The sequence below is a fragment of the Eublepharis macularius genome, chromosome 12 (assembly GCF_028583425.1).
Source record: "Eublepharis macularius isolate TG4126 chromosome 12, MPM_Emac_v1.0, whole genome shotgun sequence".
NCBI lineage: Eukaryota > Metazoa > Chordata > Lepidosauria > Squamata > Eublepharidae > Eublepharis > Eublepharis macularius.
The window spans coordinates 66,428,273-66,448,497 of record NC_072801.1 but is presented as its reverse complement, the minus strand read 5'-3'; the positions used below and the strand labels follow the sequence as shown (position 1 = coordinate 66,448,497).

At 48.7% G+C, this 20,225-nt stretch overlaps 1 protein-coding gene across 1 annotated transcript; it reads left to right on the top strand.

Moving 5' to 3' along the window:
• Positions 1 to 3,944: 3,944 nt before the first annotated feature.
• On the top strand, positions 3,945 to 11,485 carry LOC129339566 (vomeronasal type-2 receptor 26-like). The gene is made up of 5 exons (XM_054994146.1): positions 3,945 to 4,077; positions 4,956 to 5,102; positions 7,300 to 7,499; positions 10,040 to 10,166; positions 10,575 to 11,485. The coding sequence occupies exons 1-5, from the start codon at positions 3,945 to 3,947 to the stop codon at positions 11,483 to 11,485; spliced, it is 1,518 nt and encodes a 505-aa protein (XP_054850121.1).
• Positions 11,486 to 20,225: the final 8,740 nt, after the last annotated feature.

The following is a 20,225-nucleotide window of genomic DNA, read 5'->3' as shown; positions in this document are numbered from 1 at the left end:
AGGAGAGAGAAGAGAGAAGATGCAGTTAGGGGGGGAGAGAGGGAGGGTGCAATCAAAACATTCCTTTGCCAGTAAATGTAAACATCTCCTTTTGGTGTCCTTTTGGGGTCAGTTGGCTTGAGTGAGGCTTCAAGGGAGTTTGCCCTGTTAGTTTGCAGCAGTAAAATAGCTAGACCATCCAATTCCTATGTAGTATAAGCCTTCGATAACCAGTTCTCCCCGCCAGATGCATCTGACAAAGAGAACTGTGGTCCCCGAAAGCCCACGCCAGGCGCCACTGGGCTCCCCCAGACCCCGCCTCTGTAAAGGAAATCTGTTACCTGTGATAATGTGATAACCATTCATAGTCCCTATTCAGCCCCAGCTTGACAGAGTCAAATTTGCATATGAATTCCAATTCAGCAGCCTCTCGTTGGATTTTGTTTTTGAAAGGTTTCTGTTGAACTACAGCGACCTTTAAGTCTTGGATGGAATGTCCTGGTAGATTGTTCTCCCACTGGTTTTTGGATGTTTCCATTTCTAATGTCAGATTTGTGTCCATTTATTCTTTTGCGTAGAGGTTGGCTGGTTTGTCCAATGTACAGAGCAGAAGGACATTGTTGGCACATGAGGGCATATATCAGATTTGAGGATGAGCAGCTGTAAGAGCCAGAGACAGTGTAGTTGATGCCATTGGGTCCGGTAATTGTATTCCCTGGGTAGACATAGGGGCAGAGCTGGCATCTGGGTCTGTTGCAGGGCCTGGTACGTGTGCTGGTGACTCTGCTGGCCGATTCATGATTGTGGGTGAGAAGTCGTTTAAGGTTGGGGGGCTGTCTGTAGGCAAGGAAAGGTCTTCCACCCAGGGCTTCTGAGAGAGAGGCATCATTTTCCAGGATGGGTTGTAGCTCACTGATGATACGTTGGATGGGTTTGAGCTGGGAGCTATAGGTGACAACCAGTGGTGTTCTGTTGTTAGTTCCTTTAGGTTTGTTCTGGAGAAAACTGTTTCTGGGTACTAGTCTGGCCCTGTTGATTTGTTTCTTCACTTCATTTGGTGGGTACTGTAGTCTCAAAAATGCTTGTTGTAAATCTCTTAAGTGTGAGTCTCAGTCGAGAGCATTGGAGCAGATACGATTGTAACGTAAGGCTTGGCTGTAGACAATAGACCGAATGGTATGTTTAGGGTGGTAGCTGGAGGCATGTAAATATGTAGTATCGGTCTGTTGGTTTCCGGTATAAGGTGGTATTTATTCGTCCATTATGTAGTTGTACAGTGGTGTCCAGGAAGTGTAGTGGTGCCTGGTGTGGGCTTTCGGGGACCACAGTTCTCTTTGTCAGATGCATCTGGCAGGGAGGACTGTGGTTACCGAAGGCTTTATACTACATAGGAATTGGATGGTCTAGCTATTTTACTGCTGCAAACTACGCCAGTGCATACGCCAGTGCATACGCCAGTGTACCCTGCCCTGAGCCCATTTGTGGGGAGGTCGAGTTAAAACTCAACTCAACTTTCTGCACCTCTCCCTCTCACTGTGTAAATTTAAAATGCAAAGTATAAAAACGTACTCTTCTCCTAAATCTAGGTCAGAGAAAAATGCTTTCCTACCCCTCCCCCGACTCTTTCCTTTGGGCAAGGAAAAGATAAAGCCGTGGAAATCTCTCTGACTCACCGCTGCTTTCAAAGATTTGGTTCCAGTTGCATCTTGTACCTTGCAAGACCAACTAGATTTCCAGGGTGTGAGTTTCAAGAGTCAAAGCTCAACAGACCAAGGGAGCTTTGAGTCTGCAAAGCTCACCCTGTGGAAATCAAGTTATTCTCTAAGGTGCGACTGGGGCCAAATCTTGCTCTTCTACTATAGCCCAACTTGGCTACCCACCTGAAAGTATTTCAAAGGACAGCAAGACAAGGAAAGCTAACATCTATGTAAGGTTCTGTCAAGTAGATCTCAATCCCTGCATGAGTCCAGAAGTGCAGAACTGCAGGAGTTAAAGCTTTATTGATAATCCATGAGTTCATTGCCAGGAATGAAATTCTGCGCCAAGCCACAAGCCTATATTGGGATCGAAGTACAGCCCAGTTCCCTCCCCCTAACTTCCAGCCTTGCCTAAGTTCCCACTTCCCATCCCCCAACAGTTACGTTACATGTAAAGCAAAAACAAAGTGACTACAAAGGAAAACGGATGTTTTAGAACGTTCAGAAGTTCTAAGGTTACGTATCAATGGCAACGATTCCTCTTCCCAAGCTGAATGCTGGAGGTAAGCAGATAAGTAGAAGACAGATAAGCTCAGAAAGGGCCCCTCCTCTGCACACTTTCACAGGACAGCCACAGCTGTCTCTAACCTAAGAGCACAATGTCCTTTAGAGTCCAGTCCTTGATTCAAGTTTGTCACACCTCTGAGGTATGGCTGGGGGTGCGAAGACCCTGACAGGCTATTCCATTGGTTATCATGTGCCCTTGAAGTGTCTAAGCCTAACTTCTGAGGAGCCATGGAGGATGATGAAATTTTTTTATCACTTTCCACCCTTTGCTCCGTTTATGCAGACATGCAAATGTGGCGAATGTCCCAAGTGAGTAAGGTGGCAAGAAATGTTTGTGTTTTATGACAGAACTTAAAAGTGGCCACAAAAAACAAAGGTTACCTCTTTCCTCCCTTCTTTGAGTTCAATCTTCATTTTTTCCTGATCCTCCTCTGTCTCAGACAGTTTGTGGATGCTCCAAATTGTAACCATGACCAAGATACGGCTGCTCATATGACTCAGCATGGTGCCAAAGGGGGGGGGCATTAGGGAATGATCAATATCAATATCCATGTCATGGCATCATTTGTATTACAAATAAGAAGTGATGTTACTGTGTCAGGTGATGCCCTAGCATTCATCTCAAACTCTATGGTTAAACCATAAACTTTTGAGCAACTGTTGGAGCATTGCCCTTCTGTAATAGTGTCTCGTCTGAGTCACAGTGAAAGAGACAACATGATTTAAGGATCTGTCTGTTGAATCTGAACAATTTCACTGCAAGAATCCAAGACTGCGTGACTTAAAGATTTGTTGATGATCCCCAATTCAGCATTCCAAAATGTTCTTTTTAGGGATAAAGTCTGGTTCTCAGTACCCAGCATATATAGACATTTAAGCACAGCCCCATTTCCCTGTCTACCTACTGCGAATCTCTTTACAGTGAATGGGAAAGAATCTAGCTACAGTAGATATCTACAGGAATGCAAGCAAAGAGGATGTTTTTATAAAATCAAGGTTACGTACCTATTGCAATGGCTCTTTTCTTGCTAAAAGTTCAACGTAGTAAGATAGGCTTCTCTGCCGTGTCAGCTAACAGAATCTTTTACACATAAGATTTTACTCAGCCGGTCAACAAACATCAAGCCCCAGCATAGTAGTTAATAATAGGTCCCTAAAGTATGGCAGGGGCTGCTCTTCCATTCTTTAGCTTTCTTGAATCTACTTAAGTTCTACTGAAGAGAAATGGAAAGTGGGTGATGGTCTTGCTGAATTCCTTCTTCCTCCAGGAAGTAAATCTTGTCTTATTCCAGTATTATACACATATCTAAGAAGTGTTCAGCACATTCCAGAGATCTGTACTACTTCCCCATCTTTTAAATTATATATTCTTCTTCTGTCTACAGAGGCAAAGGATTATTTTCAGGGCACCATACAAGCATACAGTTATGCCATCTGAAAATTTAACCACCTTCTAGGTGTGCTGGAATAGTTATTGACCATTAGGGAAATTATGCGGCACTTACCCGGCAAGCTGGAGGCCGTTCAGCCGGGTGCCGTTATTGCCGTCCTGGAAGGAGTGAGGCAACACCGGCCCCGCCCTCCTTCCAGGAATGGGTTGCTGGGCGGGGCAGAGCAGAGGAAAGGACGTGCTCTGCCCGGCCCAGCCGCAGTCGCGGCCAGTTGCTTGGAGAGGGTAGACGCGTCTACCCTGAGCGAGCAATGGTTGCGGCGGCTCTCGGGGCGGCGGTGGACCGGCGGAGAAGCGGCGGCGGCGTTGCGGAAGTGGCGGATTCAGCCGGCAGAGTTGGCCGCACAGCGCTGCGGCGTCGGGAGCAGGGGAGGCTTGCCGCGAGTGCGGCGCGGCGCAGCGCATTAAGCACGGCCGTGTCTGCGGAGGCGAGGCCTTTCGGCGCGGCGGCCTTGTGGGGCCAGCGGCCATTCGGGGTAGTGGGGTGGCAGCCCCCGGGAGCGGGGGATTTTACCTGGGCCCCCCTTTTAGGCCGGGCAAGCGGGCTTTGTCAGTGCTTTTGTGCCTCGTCGCTCGGACCTTTGCCCAGTGGGGTTTAGAGTGTGTGCGGCGGCGGCGCAGCCTTGGGCGGGAAACGGAGGCGCCGGGGTTTAGGCCCAGTGTGCGGCTGCGGCCTGGTGGGGTGGCGGGCGCTTCTGCGCTGTGTGTGCCCCCCCATAACCCCCTGTTGGGTGGTAGGTAGTTGCTCCCAAGTCGCCCTTTGCTTGGGTGGTGGGGGCATTTAGTGCTTAAGGGCACGGTGTGGCCACCTCCTGGGGCTCTCAGTCAGACTGGGGCTTCTGTAGGCCCACTGGGTGTTTCGTTTTCCCTCTTCTTGGGCGGCCATTTTCTGGTGGCACTCGGGCGGGCGGCCATTTTGTGGCTGGCTCTTTTGCCTGCTGCATTTCATTGGGCCTTTCTTGCTTGCTTTAGGTGGTGGTGGTGAGGGCAGTACATGCCACCAAGGAAAGGTAGGGGACCCCCTAAGGGGAAGCAGCCAGCGGCTAAGCAAGCAGCCAAAAGGCCTTGCCCAGTCGTGTCTTCATCAGAGGAGGAAGAAGGGGCTGACCAGCAGGATATTCTGAAGTGCTTGCGCGCTTTGGAGCAGGCGAGAGGGTCTGTAGGTGTGTCATCACTGGAGGCTGATGTGGTGAGGCCTGTACAGAAGGCGTCCAGGAACGCAGTTAATAGAGATATTTTACGGCGTTTATGTCTTTTGGAAGGGGCAGCTGGAGGAGCGGCTGGCGGAGGCAGCAGCATGAGCGGCGCTGAGCCCACGGAACCTCAGGAGACGACCGGCGAAGGGGAGCAAGCCCGGCAGGAGGATTCTTCCCCTATAGCGGTCGCTGTGGAACCCGTGGAGGCTGGAGGTAAAGACAGCATACCACAATCAGCTAGTCTTTGGCCTTGGGGGCCCTGGGCCCAGGCAGTGAGAGCCCCTCTCCCTGCTCTTCCACAGGGAGCTTACACACCTTTTGGGGGGCAGGCAGGGGGGTGGTGGTCAGGCATCCGGGACAGTAGCTGGTGTGGGGTTGTCACCGCAACAGGCAACGCCCGGGCTCGCATCTTGGGGAACTGGAGCTGCTCTCCCCTTCCCCAGCCCGTACTTGGGGTGGCCTGGGTATTCAGGAACCCAGTGGGGCTTTATCCTCACCTGGCGTTGGCATACGGACAGGTCCCCTTCAACGCTGTTCCATTTGGGGACACGGCATTGCCGTTGGGCAAACATTTGACTCAGGCAACTAAGGACAAGATATTGAAGGGGGAGTTTGTGGACCTCTTTTCTCTGCTCTTTAGGGAGCTGGAGAAAAAGAGTAAGGACGAAATGGATGACAGGGACAAGGAGAGGCTCAAGAGGAGGAAGGTTGATAGGACGTGGAATAATTGGCTGCCCGGTTTTTTAATCTATGCCGGGGTCATTGTTAGGGCTCAACCTAGCCGGGCTATACAGCTATTTCAATACCTTGACATTATATTCAAGGGCTACACGGGCTTCTCGGGTGCTGCATGGATGCAGTACGACGAGGAGTTCCATATGCGGGCTGCTATGAACCCAAATATCCCTTGGGATCGGGTTCACCAGGAACTATGGTTGCAGGTTATGTCCCCGGCTAAGCCGAGCGTGATGGACAGTTCAGATAGTGGGCACGTCGTGCATAGGTCTGCGCAGGCCACAAGCTCCCGCGTTGCAGCGGGTTAGCCGGTTCAACCCCGGCTCCTGTGTTGGGAGTTTGCGTACAAGGGTTCCTGTATGCGGAAGCCTTGCCGATTTAGGCATGAGTGTCCCTCCTGTGGTGGTTCCCACCCATACAATTCATGCCCCAAGGGTAAGCCGGGATGGCGTGGGAAGAAACCAGGAGGTGGCGGTACGGGGGGTCAACACCCCCCTGGAAAAGGGCCCCAGTGTGCCGTTGGCGCATGAGAAGATGGAGGGTCTTTCTCAGGTGCTGACTTTCTTGGGGATAGAATTGGACACTGTCCAACAGTCTTTCAGGTTGCCGGCGGATAAAGTGGATGAGCTTAGGTCCAGGGTGGTTAGGATGCGCTCTCAGCATAAGGTATCCCTGGTTGAGCTACAGCAGCTTGTGGGTTACCTTAATTTCGCCTGCAAAGCTATTGCTCCTGGCAGGGCTTTTCTGCGTCGGCTATGCGAGGGCACCTCATCATCGGTTGCGGGTGTCTGGGGGTATGCGTGCAGACCTAGCAGTGTGGGAATCCTTTCTTGCCGAGTTTAATGGGGTTTCTTTGTGGCGAGAGGTTCTCTTGCTTGAGGCGGAGCTTCAGGTGACGTCGGACGCGTCAGGATCCACTGGTTTCGAAGTTTATTTCTGGAAACATTGGTGCGCGGAGCAGTGGCCAAAAGATTGGCGGGCATCTGCATTAGTTAGGGACCTCACTTTTTTGGAATTCTTCCCGCTTTTGGTGGCGGTTCACCTGTGGGGGCGGGAATTGGCCAATCACACGGTACAATTTTGGTGTGATAACCAGGCGGTAGTTCAGGTGGTCAATGCGTTAACATCCAAGTCCCCCATGGTAATGAGGTTGGTGAGGGAATTTACGCTGTTGTGCCTCCGTAGGAACATTTTATTCAGAGCCAGGCATGTTCCTGGAGTTGATAACTGTAGGACGGACGCCTTGTCTCGCCTACAGATGGAGCGTTTTTGGAACCTTGCTCCGGAGGCCGATCGGCTCCCGGCTCGGATGCCACCAGAGCTATGGCAGCTTGGGAGGCCGAAGTTTGTCGGGCTATTCAAGCAGCCATCGCACCCAGCACACGGAGAGCTTATCAGCGAGCGGTAGGCCAGTTAAGGGAGTTCAGGACGGCCGAGGGTTTGGCTGATAGCTGGCCGGTACTGGTTGAACATTTGCTACGATTCTGTGTCTGGCAAAGAGGTAGGGGGTTGGCGGTGCGATCCATTAGGGGGCAGTTGGCAGCGCTAGCATTTGTCAGCAAAGCCCGGGGGTTGCCGGAGGCCACGGGTGACTTCCAGGTTAGGAAGATGTTGGAAGGCTGGGCCAGGGAATGCCCTAAAGGAGTGGATCTGCGGGAGCCCATTTCCCCGGCAGTCCTTAAAGGGCTGAAGGTGGCATGGAAAGAGGTTTGTTCATCGCCGTATGAAGCGACACTTTTCCATGCGGCTGCTTTAACTGCCTTTTTTGGGGCCCTTCGGGTTAGCGAGCTGGTAGCTCAGTCAGGAAGGGATTCCTCGGGTCGTGCTTTGATGGCCGGGGACTTGAAGTTTGAGGGAAAGGCCGTTGCCCTTACGGTTCGTTGGTCTAAAACTGACCAATAGAGGAAGGGGGCAGTGGTGCGGTTGGGCCCCTGCGCTGACGCGGAATTGTGCCCCGTTAGGGCATTGAGCAGGTATTGGAAGGTGAGGGGAGATGGTGAGGGGTTGCTCTTCTCTCACCAGAGCGGTGCTCTGCTTATGCGTTTTCAGTTCTGGGCAGTGACAAAGCGAGCCTTGAGCAAGTTGGGGTTGAATGGGGTGAATTTTGGTACACACTCGTTCAGGATTGGGGCTGCATCCACCGCTGCATCCATGGGATACACGAGGCAGGCAATACAGCGGGTGGGCAGGTGGAAATCGGCTGCTTACCGTTCCTACGTACGTCCTCTTTCACATGTTGAACGTTGTTAATTGATTGTTTCTTAGGTTATGGAGCGCGCGGTGCCCGGCAACATATCCTGATCTGCGGCCACAGTTATGTTTTTTGGGCTGCCCACCAAGCGAGAAGGACAGCTGTGGGGACACAGCTTGGATTGAGCGAGAAGGCTGTGCCGGAATGGCAGGGTTGCCGTGGCCTCCGGTGGTCAGGACTCTTGCCCTTGCTGTTTGGATTGGGGCGTGACTCCCCCCATATCCTCGTTATTCATTTGGGTGGCAACGACCTGGGGATGCTCCAGGGCAAGGCGTTGTCTGCTCAGGCGCAAGCTGATTTGCGCCTTATTTCTGAGCGATGGCCAGGAGTGCTGATTATATGGTCAGCCATGGTACCTCGTTTGGTTTGGAGGGAAGCTGGTTCCCGAAAAGCCATCGAGAGAGTGAGGATGAAGGCCAATCGTGCCATGCAAAAGGCTTTGGAAGGAGGGCTAGGAGTGTATTTGCCTCATCCTCGGATACGGGCCGGGGTGCCGGGCCTTTACAGAGGCGATGGAGTGCACCTCTCTGAAGTGGGCAACCAAATATTTTTGGATGACTTGGGGCAAGGGCTACAGTTGGCCCTAGGTTATCAGTGGGGCGCCAAGGCCTAAGCAGAGGCTTGGCTTCGGCGTTAGCAGGTTTTGGGGTAGTTAGGGTGCGGGAAGGTGAGCACCCTTGGCGCTTCCCCTTTAGTGGGAAGAGGGGCCTGCCTGAAGGGCTGGTACTGCTTTGACGGCTGCCAGTTGCAGGGGCAGGCTGCCTTTGGAAACCCCAGCTTGCGAGTCCTTACCTCACTGCTATACGGCTGAGGTGTTAGGAGCTTGAGAAGGGGGTGACCACGTTGCCTGGCCGGCCGGGTCCACGCCATCCAACGGATGGGTCACACCCGGGGCTTCGGGGCTCGCCCAGACAGGTCAGGGCGGTGGTCCATGGGGATCCCGTGGCCTGACCTGTACCGCTTTAGGCCCTTGCCGCTGTGTGTATTAATGTTAATGTGTATAGTTAATAAAGTGGCCCTTAGATCCAACTTGGTGTCTGCCTCTTTATTCCAACTAGGGTGGCAATGCGGCACTTACCCGGCAGGCTGGAGGCCGTTCAGCCGGGTGCCGTTATTGCTGCCCTGGAAGGAGTGAGGCAACACCGGCCCTGCCCTCCTTCCAGGAATGGGTTGCTGGGCAGGGCAGAGCAGAGGAAAGGACGTGCTCTGCCCGGCCCAGCCGCAGTCGCGGCCAGTTGCTTGGCCCACCCTCCTCTCCCAGTATTGGTGCAGGATTAGCCGGCTGCTGTGTCAGAGTCAGGTAGGAATTTTTTCCTCCCCTCCGGAATTGGCAAAGTGGAGAGGGGTTTTTTCGCCTACCTTGCACCAGTACGTAGGGATTGAGGAATTTGACTGCTGGGTGGTGCCAGTTAAGTTGTCCTGGCAGGTTTTGGGGTAGTTAGGGTGCGGGACGGTGAGCACCCTTGGCGCTTCCCCTTTAGTGGGAAGAGGGGCCTGCCTGAAGGGCTGGTACTGCTTTGACGGCTGCCAGTTGCAGGGGCAGGCTGCCTTTGGAAACCCCAGCTTGCGAGTCCTTACCTCACTGCTATACGGCTGAGGTGTTAGGAGCTTGAGAAGGGGGTGACCACGTTGCCTGGCCGGCCGGGGCTTCGGGGCTCGCCCAGACAGGTCAGGGCGGTGGTCCATGGGGATCCCGTGGCCTGACCTGTACCGCTTTAGGCCCTTGCCGCTGTGTGTATTAATGTTAATGTATATAGTTAATAAAGTGGCCCTTAGATCCAACTTGGTGTCTGCCTCTTTATTCCAACTAGGGTGGCAATGGGTCTTTAATATTTAAGCGTGTTTCTGTAGCAGAAATTCTCATGTGTAAAAGTCTAAGCGTATTCAAGACAACTCACTTCCTACCCTGTTAAGCCACCAGAGGGCACTGCTGTGTAGCGAAGCCCAGATGAGGTAGCCAGATACTCCAGAGCTTGCCGCAGCGGGAATCCCAGGGTGAAATTAGGCATGGAGCAGCCATTTTGTGTGACAGCATAAATATATAATTACATACCAATTGAACTGCCTCCCCAAGTATTAGTCAAAAACCACCATGAATTACCCAGTCTGGATTTGGTAACCATACAGGTCCCTTTTAAAAAACCCTCTTTGTGGCTGCTGTTAGGTGGTGCCATCTTCAACATGTGTCAAGAGCTGCCAACCTGGATCCAGCAAAATTGTGATGGAGGGGAAAGAAGTCTGTTGCTATCGTTGTTCTCGGTGCCCAGAAGGGAGGATTTCAGTGGAAGTTGGTAAGGAAAGAATGAATGAATATTTGAGAAAAAAGACAAAGTTTAACATTGTTGTCAGTTCTAAAAATAATTCCTTATGTTGGCAACAATTGTAAAAAAGGGTTAGTGAAAATCTCATTTCTTGAACTGGAGAAGAAAATAGGAGGCACGTGGGGTATATCTGAACTGAAACAGGGTTTTTTCTCCAAATGTACTCTTTTCTTCCTCTTCTTTCAGTCTGTATTATATTTTCATACACAAACTGTTGAGTATGTAACTCAAGAACGAGGGAAACTAGCAATGGGTATTCCTGTATCATATTAATGTCTGATTTCTACACACAAAGTCAAATTCTATAGTCACATAAAAGCAATAAATATTGTGTTTGCAAAATATTATTGTCATTGAGGCCTTTCTTGTTAATTTCAGATGCTGACCAATGCCAGAAATGCCCAGAGGATCAGTATCCGAACGCAAAGCATGACAGATGCATTCCCCGAAGCCTGGCTTTCTTATCCTTTGGAGAACCTTTGGGAGCAGCCTTGGGTTCCTTGGCCCTTTTATATTCCTTAACCACCATCATAGTGATTGGGCTCTTTGTTCTGCACTGGGACACTCCCATTGTCAAAGCCAACAACAGGAGCATCACCTGCACCCTCCTGGCCTCTCTCCTGTTCGGATTCCTTTGCACTTTTCTGTTCCTTGGTCAACCTGGGGAGCTGACCTGTCTTCTGCAGCAAAAGGTGTTTGGGATCACCTTCTCCATCTCTGTTTCATGTGTGTTGGCCAAAACTATCACTGTGGTTCTGGTCTTCTTGGCCACTAAGCCAGGAAAGAGCATCATGAAATGGGCAGGGAAGAGACTGGCAACATCTGTAATAATTCTCTCTTCTCTCATACAAATTGGCATCTGCACCATCTGGATAGTCACCTCTCCCCCCTTCCCAGATCTTGACATGCACTCCCAGCTCAGTCAGATCACAGTGCTGTGCAACGAAGGCTCAGAGGTCATGTTCTATCTTGTCCTGGGCTACATGGGCTTCCTGGCCATCATCAGCTTCACTGTGGCTTTCTTTGCCCGAAAATTGCCTGACAGTTTCAATGAAGCCAAGCTGATCACCTTCAGCATGCTGCTCTTCTGCACTGTTTGGGTGTCCTTTGTCCCAACATATCTGAGCACCAAAGGGAAATACATGGTGGCCGTTGAGATCCTCTCCATCTTGGTCTCTAATGCTGGCTTGTTGGGCTGCATCTTCTTCCCCAAATGCTACATTATGATAATGAGGCCTCAGCTGAACACCAGGGAGCAACTCATTCGGAAAAAGAATGATCTTACTTAGATCTTCATCTCTTTTCCTCTGGGGACATTTTTTGTAGTAGCAGTAGACCATAAATGGAGACTAGTCATATGCCTTCCTGAGATAAAAGTATACATGAAAAACCCTGATAGGTATAATGATTTTCTGAAATGTTTGCACAATTCCAGGATTCTTAGGCATTCTGACCCCTCTCCCCCAAAACCAATCTCTGTCATTTTTTCTGTTACCTAACCGGCAGTACAAGGTAGGCAAAAAACACCCTTTACCAATGGTCAATCAGGCGAGGGGTGAAAAAATTCCTACCTGGCTATTCCTGTACTGCCACAAAATAGGATGCGGAGGGAGGGTCGAGCTTGCAAAGGAAACTGCATGGAGGGTGGGAGCGAGGCTGGCATATATTAGCCAGGCTACGCCCCCACAAAGCACCCAGATGCCTGGGAAAGCTGGCTTCTCTCTCCCTCCGTGTAGGAGGGCAGATGGCGGCACCCAGGTGGGAGTGCCATTTTCTCTGAAAAGAAGAACTTTTGGGAAGAGCAGATCTAACGGTGTCATAAAACTCCAGTCCTGGAGACGCTCGAGCATGTTACCTCCACTTCGCCATCCCAGACACCCATTCATAGTGATAGGCTGTGCTTTATATGTTTTGATTCTACACCAGTCTCAGGTACACAAACAGATCAGTATCACCTTCTACACTTACAGATAAACATATCCTTGGCTCAATAAAAGCATTCCATTATTTCTTTTCCTGCACTCATGAGTTTTCTCATACACAAATAGACAAAAATGGTCAGTACAATTTAGGATGTCTTTCTCCCTGAATCCAATTCCAACCCAAGTAAGTTAGCCCCACAAATCTGTGAGTTGCTGATTTTTGTCTACATTGCTGTCATGAAGTGTTCGCCCCGACATTAACGTTAATCAAATCTTCCTTTTATTCTCTGTATTTCTTGCCACGTTATCATTGATCAGGCTCTTCCAACTTCTTTCCAGCTTTCTGATTTCTCTCCAAAGGCACGTAATTTGTGCCTCCCCCATTACAATTTTTTACCCTTTTGGGGTACAAGAGTAGCCCTCAGAACCCTCAAATGTTAGATTCCTCTTTGGATCCTTCTGGTGGGTCCGAGCTGGACTAATCTTTGATTCTTCTTGATTCCAATCCAATTCCCTTGTGCTCTGAGGTGTGCACTCTTTGATCATGCTCTCTTTACCACTGAAAGACACTTACCCATCAGGACAGGCTTGTATGACTTATGCTAGGTGCCCTTTACCATTTTAGGTTATTAGGAGTAAAAATTGTTACTACACTTTAGAAAACTGTACAATGTTTTGTGGTTAGGCATGTCTATCTTTCCTGTGTGAAAATGGAGGTGGTTTCTGTTAATTTTCCACTGTTCTTTTACATTTTCATAATCATTTTTTGGGGTGTTTATAACCAATGCCATTCACTTATTTGTCTATGTCCTTGCAATAAAGCCTTGATTTGATGCCTAATTCTCACTAGTTCTTTCTGGGAACTATCCCTCTTGAATTCTTCAAGTGCCATCTCAAATCTGGGGCCCTAGTATACATGTAGCAACGAAGTTCCCAGAATGAAAGTTGTTTGAGTCTGCGTCTGAGTTCACTCTTGACATGCTCAGAGTGTAGACACTTATAGGCCGTTTGAGAGAGAATTCCTGCTGGGCTGCAAACAAAGAGGAGCTCCTCCCATGCTGATCCAAAAATCATGTGTTTCGGAGGTAAGCAGCACAGGTCATCTGCCTAAGTGAGGAAGCTGGAATGGCTTAGAAGCTTTTCTCTCCAGACTTGCTATTGGCCATGTGCCAGCCCGGTTCCAGCAGTGATGTCTTGTACTGCAGTCGAACACAGACATTTCTGACAGCCTTCCTTTGAGATAATAAGAAAATTAAGAATGGCTTTAGCAACTATAGATAATCTTTATGATAGCAGGGGATTTTTTTTAAAGTCAGCACTTGTTTTTGTTTGATGTTCCTAGTCACATAAAATACTTGATGGAGTGGTTTAACTGCAATGGGCTTTTATGCAACTGGTAGGGGCTCCCCCTTCTTGCCAATGATCACTTTCTAGCGCAACTTATAGTTGATATTAATTTGAGTACGAAATAAATAGTTCTGCTTCTTGTCAAATGAGTTGCACCAATACCCAATGAAAGAAAGAAAGAGGTTTTGTTCATTTTTGCTCATTTGAGAAAGAATATACTTTCTACTGACATGTTGGGAAGTCTTATTCCCATTTAGACTACTCTTTTGCATAATCTAGGCTATTACCTACCTGACAGCTGTGATCAATTGGCTGAAAGAGAGCAAACTGAAATTGAACCCAGACCAGATGGAAGTGATGCTGGTCAGAAAGGCACCAGGAAATGGAGAGGGCAGGTGAGACGCACATGCACAAAGAGTGTGCATGGCCAATCCTAGTGCCAGAAAATGATATTATGCTACAACTAAAGCCAAAGGATACCCTGCAAACCAGCTACCAAAAAGAGTGTGCAACATGAGGAGTAAAAAATACACTCAACCACTAATATTCCAAAAATAGAAAATCGATTAGAAAATATCTCACACAGTACAATTACACAATCACTACTAACAAGAACTATAAATCCGTGAGAGTACACTACAACGTATCATTGTATGAAAGTGGAAACAATTTTATTTATTTATTTGATTTTTATCCCACCCTTCCTATGAACAGGCTCAGGGAGGGTTAAAATAAAATGCTCAATAAGCATTTAAAATATATAAACATATATTAATAAGATTTAAAATGTGAAATACAAATTCATAAATACCTAAAACAGATGGCGGCCCCCTCCAATTTCCCCAATCTGAGCAAAATACCCCAAGAGAAGTAGGTGAGGTCCACAGTTGGATCATATTCTGATGACAGCACTTATGGGGGGGGGTGCAGATGATTTGTCGCTCCCCTGGTGGGAGACCGGTAGGGAGGCACCTAAGCAATCAGAAAGTCAAAGTCAAAGACTGGCCTCAACCATACGCCTGGTGGAACAACTCCGTCTTACAGGCCCGTCGAAAGGACATAATGTCCTGGTGGGCCCGGGTGTCCTCCACATCATCTCTTTAAAATCCTATCTCCACATTCTAATACAACCTATTTATTATTTTGTTTTTCTTCTCCCATCACATAGAGTCAACAAGAGTTTCCAATTTGCTATGTATACATATCATATCCTTATATATTTTTATAACTATCCGTTGTTAACCTCAATTAAAGCTTCCATCATTCAAATCCAATTCCTCCACTATCAACAGACAAGTCATTTTTAATTTTTTTTAATGACTTTGGTACCCCTTTATTTACTCTTCATCCTATGTTTATTGCCCAAGTTCTTTATTCCCATCTTCATGGCTGTTCTAATCTTCTTCCTTTTCCTCCTGGTTCAATGCTCTTCCTTCTTCCCAAAGGCATGAAGAATAAGCAACGTATAGAGCATGAGGAAAGGCATGTAAGGCTTCTATGGAGTCAACAAGTTGCCTCAGGGGGATTGAAACCAGTTCTTTGACTGAGGTTCCACTTTTCACATGGCATCCGTCAGCATAGTGACTTGCTCCCTACAGTACCAGCAGAGGTTGATTGTGTGGCACCAACTCTTCTCCTCTAGGGTCAAGTGGAGCAGGCTGCTTCCATGGGCACCAGTTTGCCATCCTTCCTGGGGAAGTCCAAGGTGGAAGGCAGCTTGTCTTCAACTTTCACCAGGCACGGATGGCATACATCCAAGAGTTTTGAAAGAACTCAAATGTGAACTTGTGGATCTCCTGACAAACATATGTAACCTTTCATTAACACCTGCCTCCATTCCTGAGGACTGGAAGGTAGCTAATGTCACCCCCATCGTTAAAAAGGGTTCCAGAGGAGATCTGGGAAATTACAGGCCAGTCAGTCTAACGTCAATACCGGGTAAGTTGGTGGAAACCGTTATAAAAGAAAGAATTAGTAGGCATGTTGATGAACAAAAGCTATTGAGGAAGACTTAGCATGAATTCTGTAAGGGAATATCTTGTCTCACGAACCTGTTAGAGTTCTTTGAGGAAGTGAAAAAAATGTGGACAAGGGGGAACCAATAGATGAGGTCTACCTGGACTTCCAGAAAGCTTTTGATAAAGTTCCTCATCAAAGGCTGCTAAGTAAGCTCAATAGTCATGGGGTAAAAGGACAAGTCCTCTTCTGGACCAAAAACTGGCTAATGAATAGAAAACAGAGAGTGAGTAGAAGTGGGGAATATTAATAGTGGAGGGTGGTAAGCAGTGGGGTACCACAAGGCTCAGTATTGGGTCCGGTGCTTTTTAACATGTTCATTAATGATTTGGAGTTGGGAGTAAGCTATGTTTGCAAATGACACTAAATTCCTCAGGGTGATGAGAACCAAGGAGGATTGTGAGGCTCTCCAAAGGGATCTGTTGAGGCTGGGTGAGTGGGTGTCAACATGGCAAATGAGGTTCAACGTGGCCATGTGCAAAGCAATGCACATTGGGGCCAAAAATCCCAAATATATTTTAAAAAATGCTGGGGTCTAAACTGGCAGAAACTGTCCAAGGGAGAGATCTTGGCGTCGTGGTGGATAACTCACTGAAAATTTCGATACAGTGTGCAACCACAATAAAAAAGGCCAGTGCTATGCTGGGGATTATTAAGAAGAGAATTGAAAACAAATCAGCTAGTATCATAATGCCCCTGTATAAATCAATGATAGCGCCTTATATGGAATACTATGTACAATTCTGGTCACCACACCTCAAGAAAGATATTATAGCAGTGGAAAAAGTGCAGAAAAGGGCAAGTAGAAAGGGATGGAACACTTCCCCTATGAAGAAAGGTTAAAGGGCTTGGGCCTCTTTAGCTTGGAGAAACAATGACTGAGGGGTGATATGATAGAGGTTGACAAGATTATGCACGTGATAGGGATAGGGATAAAGAAAAAAGTATTTTTCTTCCTTTCCCACAATACAAGAACTTGTGGGCACTCATTGTACTTGCTTAGCAGTTGGGTTAGAACTGATAAAAAGAAATACTTCTTCAGCCAAAGTGTGATTAACACATGGAATTCACTGTCACAGGAGGTGGTGGCAGCTTCAAGCATAAGCTGCTTCAAGAAGGGAATAGATAAATATATGGAGCAGAGGTCCACCAGTGGCTATTAGCCACAAGGTATAGATGGAACTCTCTGTCTAGGGCAGTGATGCTCTGTATTCTTGGTATTTGGGGCGGAAATCAGTGGGAGGGCTTCTAGTGTCCCTTTCCCATTGACTGACTTCCTGATGACCTGGTTTTTGGCCACTGTGTGACACAGAGGGTTGGACTGGATGGGCTATTGGCCTGATCCAACATATCTTCTTTTATGTTCTTATGTTCCAGCAACTTGTCAATTGGTAAGAACAACAGCATCAGAGCTTGTAGGTTTGTGAGGCGTACCACCCACACAGCCTCACCTAAAACATTGTCCAATAGCAACTGGATCCACCCCAGCAACGTTGGCGGATCATCTTGCATTAGCGCCTGATCCAGGAGTTCTGGATTTAATCCATTGTGAAACAGTTCAATTTTTACTCTTTCATGATAATGGGGGCACTTGATAGCTAGCTGACGGAATTTGGCCGCATATTCTCTAATGGGTTTGGATCCCTGTCGAATTGCACTTAGCTCCATGCGAGCCCTCTTGCTCTCTAGGGGATCTTCATATTGCGCCCTCAGAACTGCTATAAAGGCTTGTAAGTCCCATAGTTCTGGGGCCCCCATATCATACAAGGTTACATACCATTCTGCTGCTATTCCTTCCAGTCTTGATGCCAGGTGGATTACCTGGCTCTGCTCTGTGGGAAACAGATATCTCCATTTGTTGAAGAACTGCAGCGCTTGTACTATGAAAAACCCCAACTTCTTGGGTTCGCCATCAAAAGCGGCCTCCAGTTTAATCCATCCCATGGGTACATATACCCCACGGTCTCGAGCTCCTACTGGTGTTCCTCCTTGGACGGGAGCAGGGTGCTGTTGCGGATTGGGTACTGGTATTTGTGGTGCTGGTCTTCTTGGTGCGTAGGATTCTGGCAAGGTGAGAACAGGCACATACCCCTGATGGAGAAGAGGTCCAGCGGCTGGGGGAACCTGCGGTCCTGGTGGGAGACACAGTCCTGGTACGACTCCCATTCCCCCCACTTGAGGCCTTCTGGCCCCTGCATTCACTGGCACCAGAGGGCCTGCGCCTCCATTCATATTTCCCACTTGTGCCAGAGGATGTTGCACCATGAGGGCCAGCGCAGACAGTGTGGCAGGTCTGGCTGGAGGCACCGCAGAGGCTGGCGCGGGTGGAGTGGGGAGTCCTGCCGGAGGCACTGCAGAGATGGTGGCCAGCACAGGAGGTCCTACCGGAGGTCCCACCGGAGTTGGTGCAGGTGGTGCAGAGGGTCCTGCCGGTGGCACCAGCATTAGTCCTATCAAGTGGGCTGTTTGGGCCAGTTCCCCCCTCATAGCCTCCACCTGTGCTTCAATGGCTAAATAGCAAGCATTATCCAACCTTCTCCTGTCTTCCGCTGCTGCCCTCTCCACATCCCGGCATAGCGCGTCCTCCCAGTCTTTTTGCATCTTTTGGGCTCGTTCCACCTCCACAGCCGACATGCCCATGATCAGGGTGGTCTGCCGTCCTCCTTCCAGCAGTTCCTCAGCCAGAGCTTCCAAGGGCTCATGGTAGCTAGAGGTGGAGGACGTTGACATTGATCCCTTTACTCGATCCTCCCCTCCTGGTAACTCCAGCAGGGCCGATTGCCCCATGACCACAGCCTCCCCAGGACTATCCTGGCCGAGTACAAATGCCTCTGAGGGTGAAATAGGTTGCTGGGCTGCCGGTGCACTGGCCCAGCCTTTGGTAAGGCCGGTTAACACTAACATTGCATAGTACATAACTTGAACTTTACTCATCAGAATATCCCACCGGTCCCCGGTGTGCTGTGCAGGGTCACTTCCCACGGATCCGATAGACCCTACATCCACATTATCCCAACTCTGTAATTCTTGGTGGGGAATCTCCCAGTCCTGAGGCATTTCCTCCCCACTTTTGACCATCAGAGGTGCCTCTACTAAACATCCCGCTGCTTCATCCTACACGTACTGGGGAATTGCTCTGATCCTGGCAGCATGGCGGGCTGCCGTGGATGCTTCGAGGCCTCCCACAGCGGATCTCCACTGGCACCCATCACTGGAGCCTCCATGATGGGGGATAGTTGTGCCTCCTGGCTGAACACTCCAGACGGGCACGTAAACATAGTCCCTAAGCACCTCTCTCTGCTCTCTTGTGTTTGAGGTCCCCACTGCCGAGGTGTTGGCACTGAAGTCACAGGAGTGAAGCCTCTCCCGATGGAGATCCTAGGCCATGCACCTAGCTCGCTTCACAATGCACCTGAGGTGGGGGTTGGCTGGATACCCCCTATATTGGGTAACGAGGGGGTCTTTCCACCTTCCATTCCAGGAGTAGGAGGTTCAGTCAGAGTATATCCGGTAGCCATCCTTCCCAGGTGCGGGTTAGGGAGAGAAGATAGGATTCTCAACAAAATGTCAGTCTATGGATGGCAAGTGTAGAGAAAAATGCTTAACTTTCTTTTATATTTAGCCCTTCTGAGCTAGAATGGCTGCTTAAAACTTTGGTCAAGAGGCCTTGTTATTCTAAGACATTCTTTTTTTTTTTTTATAAATTTTTTTATTTTTCATAACTACAAAACACTACACCAGACTATCACAAGGAAAGGGGAGAGGGAAGGGACAAAGGGGGGTGGAAAAAGAAAAAAGGGGGGGGGAATGAACTACAAACACTAAACACTACACTTCAATGTTTCCCTTCATACTGTCATAATACAAAAATAGCTCCATAGAATAATGATGGAGTGGTTAATCATACAGAAAATAAACATTTCAAATTCTGATTAAACTTTCCTCCCCCTTCTAGGTCCCGGACGCAATTCTCTCTGTGCAACTGCTGTTGCGATGCTCTCCTCCTCCCCCCCCCCGGCTCCTCCTTTTCTTCGTTCTTGGTGCAGCAGAGTTCTGGGTTTTTATTCTCAAAATCCTTTAGTTGATCTTCTGATAATATCTTATAGGCCTGATCTTTATATCTGAACCATATTCCTTCCGGGAATAACCATTTGTACTTTATTCCATGGTCCCTCAGAAGAGCTGCAAACTTTTTATATTTAAAACGCCGTTTCCGGACTAGAAATGGAACGTCCTTCAAAATCTTGACTTTCAAACCCATAAAGTCCAAATCCGCATTATATGAGTTATATAGGATGGTGTCCCGAATCTTTTTAGTTGAAAAGTCAATAATGATCTCACGAGGCAACTGTCGCTTTGTTGCATATTTTGAAGAAGCCCGACGGACCTCCAAAATGGCGCTTTTAACCTCTTCTTTAGTCGTCCTCGCGGGTGTCGCCAGTAGTTCCGAGACCAAATCCCACAGATCCTCATTTTCCTCCTCTTTCACGTTTTGGAGACGCAAAATTGTCTGCGTTCGTTCCACCTGTAGCCCGATCAGCTGGTTCTCCACCAACTTCAGCTCCTTTTTTGTAGCCTTCACAAGTGACGCACTTTCCAGAGCAGACTTTTCTGCCCCCCCCCGCTGCTGCCTTAATGGTTTTCACATCGCTTTCAATTAAGCCCACCCTTTGATCAGTTTCGTTCAGCTTGTCAACAAAGGGTTTTATGGCTTCCACCACCGCCCTGCGCACCAACTCTTCGA